The following is a 10,736-nucleotide window of genomic DNA, read 5'->3' as shown; positions in this document are numbered from 1 at the left end:
ATGCCTTACAGTGCTGTTCACAACATTATTCCTCGACTACAGCTATTGTTGAGGAATGATGGTGGACATGTTGAGCATTTCCTGTAAAGAACATCATCTTTGCTTTGTCTTACTTTGTTATGCTAATTATTGCTATTCTGATCAGATGAAGCGCCATCTGTCGGAAATTTTTTGAACGTTTGTATTTTTTTTTGTTCTAATAAAACCCCATGTCATTCCAAGCATGAGTGTCAATTTGTACCTCTCTATCTACATTATTCGGTGATTTATTCAGTTTTCAAATTTATACTGACTTTTTGATCACCCGGTATATTAACAAGGCCCAGCACCGTACTGTTCTGCCACAAACACTTGAGAGGTAGATTGTATGTGTTCTGTCGTGGGATGAATAAATCAGACCATACATTATAATAATTGACGTTTTATTGTGATAAACTTCAGACATTTTTATAGTAAGGAAGTCCAGTTGTGTTGGACTCAGACATAGGTATCTGGGCATTCGCCATATTCGGCTACTTCATCGAGACTGAGAACAGATGATGCGGAAGGGGTCCAGCACGTGCCATTCCCGAGAGACTGGCAAGGAATAAAGTTTGGACACTTTGGGTATAAGTTAAGAGGCTTTTTATTGAGGGTACGTCAGAAGACAGGTGAGGTTAGTGGCAGCCCTGCATGAGGGAGAGGGCGTGGTTTGGCCCGCAGCCGACAGTGCCCTGGACGTAGTCCGGGAAGTTGCTCTCCAGAACGCGCATGCGCCCGCGCTTGTAGTCGGCGGCGACGTGCGTGGCCAGCTCGCAGGTGCCCGACCGGTACACCAGCACCAGGTTCTCGCGCTTGAACGCCGTGTCCGAGTCCCACCTGTAGATCTCGCTCTGCGCCTCGAAGCGGAAGAAGATGGCGCGTCCGTTGTCCGTCCCCAGGATGACCAGCTTGCCCGGCTTGACGCCGACGTCCTGGACGCGCCCGGAGGCGGATCCGCGGCGCAGGTACTCGGTCTTGATGGCGAACAGCCGGCTGGAGGACAGGTAGGTGAAGAAGAGGATGGTGGTGCCGCAGGGTTTGCGCACCAGGGCCAGGTACAGCACGTCACGGCGCGCACAGCCGTGGCTCACGGCCTTGGGGAGCACCACGCGGTAGCCGCGACCGCCGGTCACGTCGTAGACCAGGATGGCGCGCGTGGCGGCGTCGCTCACGTACACGAAGCAGCGGCCGTCGGCGGAGTAGTCCACCACCAGGTACTGCAGCCGGCTGGCCGAGCACACCAGCCCTGACAGGTCGATCACCTTCACCACCTTGCCGGTCTTCACGTTGATGGCGACGATCTTGGGCGGGCAGCGGCGCACCGGGGTCTCCAGGGTGTTGACGATGCCGACGTCGAGCACCCAGAGGATGTCCTGCGCGTCGAGGAACAGGTCGACGACGGACTGGAGGGCCTTGCAGTTGCCCTCTTCCTGGAGGCTCCAGCAGGGGAAGGGTTCGAGCACGGCCTGGCTGCCGCGGCTCTTGAGCGAGACGCGGGCCAGCGTGACGGGGATGCCCTGCTTGAAGCGCGGCAGCGCCAGGATGGCGTCGTCCTTGTAGATGGCTGTGCGCGTCGCGATCACGTTCTTGGAGATGTAGCGGCCCGTCTGCTGGAAGATCTTCTTGGTCGAGGAGCACGGCCAGTTGAACTCGCCGCCAGTCCAGACGACGGGCTTGGTTGCCTCGGACGTCGGGTTGCCGGCTGCCGCGGCCACGCACGCAGCCACCACCACCAGCAGTAGCTTCATCGTCATCTCCCTGTAGCGGCACAGACCAGACAGTGTTAAACATCGCCGTACGTTACTGAACTAAACTCTGTGGAGCTATGGCCCATTGAGGCCTTGGCCTGCCACTCCATCACTAGAGATCCCTTTAAAGCCTCACTGGACATGTGTGTTGTCATTTGGAAAATGTAACACTTTCTCACTCTTAATACTCGTCTCGATACTGAATCTTCAACTTGTTCTGCTCGTAACTCTTTAGTTGTTCTCTCATTGCTGTGTAGACCCTGTTCCAGTTCTCCAGCCAACAAAAGCAAGTTACGAACCTGGTTTACCCATATGGCAGCCAGATTCGGAGGCTGACCAATATGTAACTGGTTAGGCAAGTTTGTGTAAAATCCACTAAACATCATCGTACGTTACTGAACTAAAATCTGTTCCCCTCTGGCCCAGTAAGGCGTTAGCCTGCCACTCCATCACTAGAGCTCTCTTTGAAGCCTCACTCGACATATGTATTGTCATTTGGACAACGTAACACTCTCTCACACATAATACTCGTCTCGATACTGAAGCTTCAATTTGTTCAGCGAGCAACTCTTTAATTGTTCTCTCATTGCTGTGTAGACCCTGTTCCAATTCTTCAGCCAACAAAAGACCAGTTAGGAACCTGGTTTGTCCATATGACAGCCAGATTGGGAGCCAGACCAGTATGGTAATGGTTAGGCAAGTTGGTATAAAGTCCACTAAACCGTAAAATTTCTCAGCAGAGTTCTGTTGAGCTGAGTACCCAATTCTCCACAAGGACTATTCCTACCGGAAGTCTTATTCACCCTTTCACCTGCTCAGTGATATTGAAACGTCCCCTTAGAAAAATTATAAATGAGTGTGCTTAAACTGACACACAATATGTTTAGCACAACGCAATCTGACTTTCAAAAATCCCTACAAAAGAATGGCCCTGACTAACAATAACCTATACCTTTCATGAATCACTTACCTCGCAAAAATCTTCGTTACTCAAACTACTGCAATACAGCGTGCGCCAATACTGCCAGCAGAATAAAAGATTCTAACTACTGAAGGCACTAACTACTTGTAGGCATAGTTAGCAAATGAAAGATTTTGATAGAGAACAAACAACGTATATACCTTAATAATGTTCCAAAGTCATCATATATATTAGTTCATGATATCCAATGTTACAAATTTACTCTTTCTGATGGACACACGTCCAGATCGTCCGCTCTCAAAATTCTACCATTTCTCTCCCCACATCCACCACTGCTGGCGGGTCACCTCCAACTGTGCAACGCTACGCGCTGTTAACAGCCAACTGCCCAACACCACAATAGCAAATTTCATCAATGCACAGGAGCCACAGACTGCACACAGCACAGTCAGTGATTTTCATATAGAGCGCTACGTGACGTTACATAAAAACCTAAACAGCCTACTTACAATATGATGCAGCTTGTCAACTGTAAAGGGAGGGTGGGGGAGATCACCACTTTAAAATGACTTCTTGCAGTAGAGCTCGCCTTTCTTTCACGTAGAAACAACGTCCCTCGAGCAAATGGTTCAAATGGCTCTAAGCACTATGGGACTTAACATCTGAGGTCATCAGTCCCCTAGACTTAGAACTACTTAAACCTAACTAACCTAAGGACAGCACACACATCCATGCCCGAGGCAGGATTCGAACCTGCGACCATAGCAGCCGCGTGGTCCCTGTCTGAAGCGCCTGGAACCGCTCGGCCACAGCGGGCGGCTCCCTCGGGCACGTTGTCTTGTTAAATACCAGAAAAGATACCTTCATAGATCCACCAAACCATTTGAAATAAATTTCACTCTGGCCTCCCAAGTCACAGAATCTCTCAATGACGTTCACTTAATTTTTAGTATGACATTAACCCATTTATTAATCAACTCACACTCCATCTTGCTCAAGTATCATCTGTCGCTATTCGTAATTCTCGAAAACAACAAAATGTTAAAGGAGACAATTATGGTTCTTAGTGCAAGAATGCAACACTGTTGACGAGGCGAGGGTCATCTACGAAGCCTCACTATGTTTCCTCATTTGCGGCAAGGCAAAATTGCCGTTTGCCTGTGAACTGAGAGGTGAGATCGTAGCAGAACTCTAGCGTATTTTGAAATGCATTAAGTCTTTGAATGTTCCACGCGAATCGGAGTAGCTACTAGTCAGCTTTCTGAGAGATGAATCACTCTATATATTGCGACAGACCTTTTTAACCCCATCATTTGCTCCGTATACCGTAGGTTACGATAATCTTGTGGCAGGACATATACAATGGGGCAAAGATATTAAGTGTGTTGTCAATCTATAAGGCTGATGCCGTCGCCTTTGGTTTGTGTCAGGTTACTACATACTGTTTATTTATATCGAGATGAGGCTGCTGCAGGTAGCCACCCAAATAGTCCTTTACGGAACTGCGCTGAGTAACCTAGAAACATAACTAAATCGATGGACGTGTCTGGCCATTGATTATTACTGACGGGTACATTTTCTAATTATTCCTGCTTTGTTTCCCAGTCCCAAGCATGAAGCACATGAGAAGTTGTTCCATGATATTCACCCAGACATCAACTATGCTCATCAAAAAAGAAGAAGAAGGCAGTAAGCAATATTAACTAGCACCGACAGACAGTGGTTCGTAACATGGCCTTCCCAGTGATCACCTGAAACATTTCACATGTTGTTACGAAGGAAGAGAAGCGGAGATAGAGGTCAGCATCTGGCTGACATAGACATTAGAGATGGATCACTATCTCATGGGCCCGTAGATTAAAGGTTTGCTCAAGAAGTAATGGAATCAATTCAAGCGATTTAGAGAGACAACGGAATCATAAGAGTGCTTGGTGACTGAGGATTCGAGACTTCATTCCACTCATAAAGGAGTCTGACCGATTGGCCTGTAAGACACTTTGCTCGCTAGATATCGTTTTAACTCTGGACATGAAACAGTGAAAAAGAAAATCAGCATTGCTGAACGTACCACATGCGCTAATGATGCTGTCATTATTTAGATCTGTCATTTCTGCAAACTAAATTCTTTTTGGCAAATGGGAAAATGGAAACTTTACCCAAGTCCTATTTAGACAAAAAAAAGGTGATATTTTCGTGTTAAATTTTGGAACAAATAGAGACGTCAGACGTCACATGTCATTGGTCACACCAGAGAAGCTTTGTTATTCGGTATCAATAAACAATTCGTACGAAGGAAATGTAATAATGTACGCAGAAACCTAATCACAATTGGCAGCAAGCCTATATATGTCCATAATAAATCTCTTTACCTATTACCCTGTTTCGGCTATCGCCACCATCAGATATTTACGGTTGTGATCAAAGAAACACACAGAGAGACAGCCTATTTTATACAACATCAAGTTACAAAAGATGAGAAAATGAAAATGTTAGAAATACGCTTAAAAAGTTCACTCAGCAACAGTATTAAAATTTGCTAAACAAGGTTCAGTGTCAGTATTTAAAACTTACCCCTAATCGGGGCGTCAACTATCAACCTGATTCAAAAAATTGTACAAAGGTTCGGGCCGACAGGTGGCACTAGAGCGAGTGACTTTGGCTTCAAATTTTATTTTATTTATTTCTTTTCCTCCTTACTTATAAAATAAGAAGACAGTCTTTAAATTAAAAATTCTTTAATCTTAACTGCATATATCTCATGATGGCAGTAGCCGAAACGGCGTAATAAATAAACAAATTTACAAAGCGATCTAGGCGGTTTGATTCGCAAAATATTCACAATGATCGCAGACTTTTACAACGGATTTGTTTCTGTTACTAATAGATTATCTGTTCCTGTCTACATGGTAAGAAGCTTCCTATGTGCAGAGCAGAAGTAAATGTTCATGCCGTAGAAATATGGTTTTGCAGTAAAATCGAACAACAGGTAATTCACCTTCCTATGTGCAGAGCAGAAGTAAATGTTCATGCCGTAGAAATATGGTTTTGCAGTAAAATCGAACAACAGGTAATTCAGCGATGAAAAACAGTTGCGTGCGCCTTGTGTAGAGTGCGAAGCGAATTCTCTGCTCCTAGCTGGTGTGTAGCTGTGTAGAGGAGTGAGAACTAGTGCCGAGAAGCGAAATGAAGGAGAGCGAGTTCTTCTTCGCCATCATCATTTTACGTATTATGCACCATAATGCACGAGACAGTGAATTTACCAGAAGGCGCAAGCGACGTCACTCAGGAACTATGATTAATGGCCAGGAAAGAAAACAGCCTGCTTAGAGCCCAAGTGTGGAGAAGGAAACATTTCTACGTGGCAAACAATGCGTTTGGCATAGACATTTTAATTAATTTTTTTCAAAACGAACATACCTGTTGTTTCCTCAACATCAGTTGTGTGTTCCTTTTCGAGCAGAAAATTAAAACGTGACCATGCGATTATTTATTGTTTCTCATATGTTTTGGTCGCTTTGTTCATAGGTGAGAAAAATTACAAAATGTACGTAATTTTTATCCTTACATTATAAGAGAGAGTAAATGATTAACGATTTGGGCAGGGCTTAATGTTTTTTGTACTTTCATATGCTGACAATCAAATTAGTAAAACAGCATATAGTATCATACGGTTAAATTTTGTTGTCTCTTGCAAATACAAGCTCTTTTCTAAACATTTGTTAGAACTTTCTCCATTTACAGCACCTGTAGCTTCTTCTTGCAAAAAATAAAGAACTGAGACACATATTACGTGCAGTAGGTTCTACACAAATTCATCGGTTGAGTGCCCTTCCTATAGATAATTTGTTTTATTCTTGCGCTATTCTGGTAATTTCAACTGTACTGCGGCTGAGAAACGTTTAAGGATTCCTCCATTGTTTATAATTTGTTGTACTTCGTGCTGTTCTTGTGAATATATGACAACACGTGCTTAAGTGAGCAGTTGTACACAATCGATTAACTGTTTCCTTAACCAAGCGAAGTCATAAACATGGGAATTCGGACAGAAGCACGAACAAATTCAAGCTGTGGGTGGAAAACTAAAATGTCGTAACATTTACGCATGTGCTCCTTATCCACTTCTTGGAGAGCCCCATGTAGCCTAATGCGTAATTCGTTTGATTCGGCAGCTGTATTCCGCATTTTACATAAAAACTTCTCCTGGATTACTTTTATCCTGCCGCTCGAGTCTCACATTTCAGATCTCTAAGTGTGTCTAAGAGACACTGAACCCACACTCAAAGCTAAAGCTGTGAAACAGAAGTCATAGCGATATATGGCTGTATGACAAGCGCAGGCGAACTACAATATTTTTGTACACTTTCTAAATTACTTATTTTTTTAAGTCAAACAAAATTTTAAAGGATTTAGTCACGGCACTTTAAGAGTACGCCTCTTTTTTAAAAATTGTTAACAGATATCCTGTATATGAACCAGAATTAAATGGAAACAAGGTTTCTTCAGTTCCAGAATTTTATACAAAGGCGGCATTTATACACAAATTAATTAATATTATAACTTCACATTTCTCCGTAACGATCTACTTCTTCGTCCTTTGATGTTATCGATAATATATCTTCTTTATTGGAAAGGGTACGGACATATAGTAAAGAAGAAATTTACTCATAAAATTTGTTGGCGGGTATTAGGGAATAAAAAGTATTGGGTTACAGATGTGACACTTTATAGCAATTCAGAGGAATTTTACATCATTCGTCTGTAATACGCGTAGAATTACATCTGACTAGCAATCTTCTGCTCCGTACATTCCTGCTTTGGCACTCTAGAAATTCGTTTTGCATTATTGTCGTCTTCCCTGAATGTATACCCCGAAATAGGACGATTCTGCAACAAGATGGTCTGCTGCTGGTATCATATTGTGATATATCATTATCTGATGGAAGAATCATAAAGTACTGAAATTGTTGATGTGACCATTTGTATAAACAGCCGACACATCCGTGATAAGTTCTGAGTTGATTCATCACGCAGACTCACTAAATTGTTTTGTAAGCCCACGCCAGTACTTTAAAATGTGATGGATTATAGCTACAAGTTTCGAAGTATTTAAGAAATCGGTATATTGTAGACATTGGCCTAATCTCAGCCTGAGACGTCAAAGGCAAGTTTTCACTTTAGCACACATGTGGAAAGGCACCCTTCGCGTGAAAGTGAAATCGGAGAGTTTTTCGAATACACGACTTTATTTACAATATTCTTGTGAGAACGAATTTGTAAAATCTAAGAGGCAACGGCGAGGCTTTGAAACGAGGTTTTTTCTTTAACTTCGAAGTGCTCATTGCCAGATGGTAGTATCTCTAGATGCGTTTATTTATCGCAGTGCTACCCACAAAGAAAAAAACATTCTTGCAATTTTCATAAGAAGACAGCGTTTTTCGCAGTAATTCCGATCTTTTGTTTGCATAAACAATAGGCAGCTGGCACACGAGGCAACATTTTTGTTAGATTAACAGAAATATCGCACCTTAATGTAGCAATGTGTGCATCGCATTAGTATAGCGTTGGCCAGAGTCATCGACATACTTAATTTGGTAGATAAATCGACACCTGGTGCAGAAAAGGGTGTGTATGGGTAGTTATGACGCTCACTTGGTCACGTGAGCTGTAGTAACATATACTATGAAGTACGAATTCAGTATTAGTGGTCACCCAGCACGAACTATTCAAACCACGTGATTTTACCAAAATACCATGTAATATAAAATTATATTTCTCAAAGTAACTATTTATTAGTAGCGCCTGCATGGAAATTAAATATCGTAAAAATTATTTCATTTTTTTATTTTTCATTTCCACATACATTGTTGTAGTTTTCTCCTGACAGAAGAAGGGCTGCCGGTTACTAGTCATTATACACAACGCCAACTGCGATTAGATTAGACCAGTGCAACGTTTATTTAATTTCATTATGCACATTTATTGTATGATGTGACAACTGTGACTATGTCATGTTGTTTCTGTTGTGGTCTTCAGTCCTGAGACTGATTTGATGCAGCTCTCCATGCCACTCTATCCCGTGCAAGCTTCTTCATCTCCCAGTACCTACCACAACCTACATCCTTCTGAATCTGCTTAGTGTATTCATCTCTTGGTCTCCCTCTACGATTTTTACCCTCCACGCTGCCCTCCAATACTAAATTGGTGATCCCTTGATGCCTCAGAACATGTCCTACCAACCGATCCCTTCTTCTAGTCAAGTTGTGCCACAAACTCCTCTTCTCACCAATCCTATTCAATACTTCCTCATTAGTTATGTGATCTACCCATCTAATCTTCAGCATTCTTCTGTAGCACCACATTTCAAAAGCTTCTATTCTCTTCTTGTCCAAACTATTTATCGTCCATGTTTCACTTCCATACATGGCTACACTCCATACAAATACTTAAATCTATACTCGATGTTAACAAATTTCTCTTCTTCAGAAACGCTTTCCTTGCCATTGCCAGTCTACATTTTATATCCTCTCTATTTCAACCATCATCAGTTATTTTGCTCCCCAAATAGCATAACTCCTTTACTACTTTAAATGTCTCATTTCCTAATCTAATTCCCTCAGTATCACCCGACTTTATTCGACTACATTCCATTAGCCTCGTTTTGCTTTTGTTGATGTTCATCTTACATCCTCCTTTCAAGACACTATCCATTCCGTTCAACTGCTCTTCCAAGTCCTTTGCTGTGTCTGACAGAATTACAATGTCATCGGCGAACCTCAAAGTTTTTATTTCTTCTGCATGGATTTTAATATCTACTCGAATTTTTCTTTTGTTTCCTTCACTGCTTGCTCAATATACAGATTGAATAACATCGGGGAGAGACTACAACCCTGTCTCACTCCCTTCCCAACCACAGCTTCCTTTTCATACCCCTCGACCCTTATAACTGCCATCTGGTTTCTGTACAAATTGTAAATAGCCTTTCGCTCCCTGTATTTGACCCCTGCCACTTTCAGAATTTGAAAGAGAGTATTCCAGTCAACATTGTCAAAAGCTTTCTCTAAGTCTACAAATGCTAGAAACGTAGGTTTGCTCTTACTTAATCTAGCTTCTAAGATAAGTCATAAGGTCAGTATTGCTTCACGTGTTCCAACATTTCTACGAAATACAAACTGATCTTCCCCGAGGTCGGCTTCTACTAGTTTTTCCATTCGTCTGTAAAGAATTCGCGTTAGTATTTTGCAGCTGTGACTTATTAAACTGATAGTTCGGTAATTATAATGTTATATTGTGTTTATTATATCCTCTGTCACGTTTTTGATAAGGAACACAACTAAAATAATAAATAAATTGTACGCAGCTTAAAGGAGTTTTTTAAATGAAAGTTTATCTTTTATCTAGAAAGTTGTTGACATGCCCAAGAAAAAAAATCACAATATTAAAATTTGGTTAGTCCACTCTCTGTCAGTCTCATTTAAATATTCTACTCATTTTGGAAGCTGAATTGCACAAATCAAGTAGCCTCTGTGTCGAGCAGCATGTTGGTACTGAGTTTGAAACTGCTCTAGAGATAGTAGTGGGGAGCTTTCGGTGCTTGTACTTCGAGGTATAACAACGGGAGTTGTCATGACGTCACAAATTTGAAGCAAACATCCCCAATGTCAGTTGCCCCAAACATTAGCATCTGCTATAAGTATGTTGAACAAAACTGTCAGCTTGTGTCATATACGGGTGTATTAATCAATTTGATTATAGTCTAAAATGTAAAAAAATTAATTTAGTTCGTAAGTGGACTCATTCGAGCGATATTTTCTTTTATATACAAGAATTTTCACTGCAATGTTTATTTTTACTGTAGCGCTTTTACGAAATTTGATGTTAATAAATATTCTGTTAGTCCAGTACGAAAAGCTCTCTGGGTGAACGCTGTGCGAGGGGAAGATCGTAAACCGAACAGCTATAGTAAATGAGTTCTCGGCGTTATGAGGAAGAATACAAAGTCCGAAACTCAGTTTTCTTAGTCCGTAATAAGGAAAATGTTGGATTAC

General features: G+C 42.0%; 1 protein-coding gene across 1 annotated transcript; it reads right to left on the bottom strand.

Annotated features, from left to right (window-relative positions):
- Positions 1-656: 656 nt before the first annotated feature.
- LOC126234286 (major royal jelly protein 5) lies at positions 657-1,769 on the bottom strand. Its single transcript, XM_049942973.1, has one exon. It carries the CDS (start codon positions 1,767-1,769, stop codon positions 657-659), a length of 1,113 nt encoding a protein of 370 aa, XP_049798930.1.
- Between the last annotated feature and the right edge of the window lie 8,967 nt (positions 1,770-10,736).

This window comes from Schistocerca nitens, chromosome 2 (genome assembly GCF_023898315.1).
Source record: "Schistocerca nitens isolate TAMUIC-IGC-003100 chromosome 2, iqSchNite1.1, whole genome shotgun sequence".
Lineage (NCBI taxonomy): Eukaryota > Metazoa > Arthropoda > Insecta > Orthoptera > Acrididae > Schistocerca > Schistocerca nitens.
This window is presented reverse-complemented; position numbering and strand designations above follow the sequence as displayed.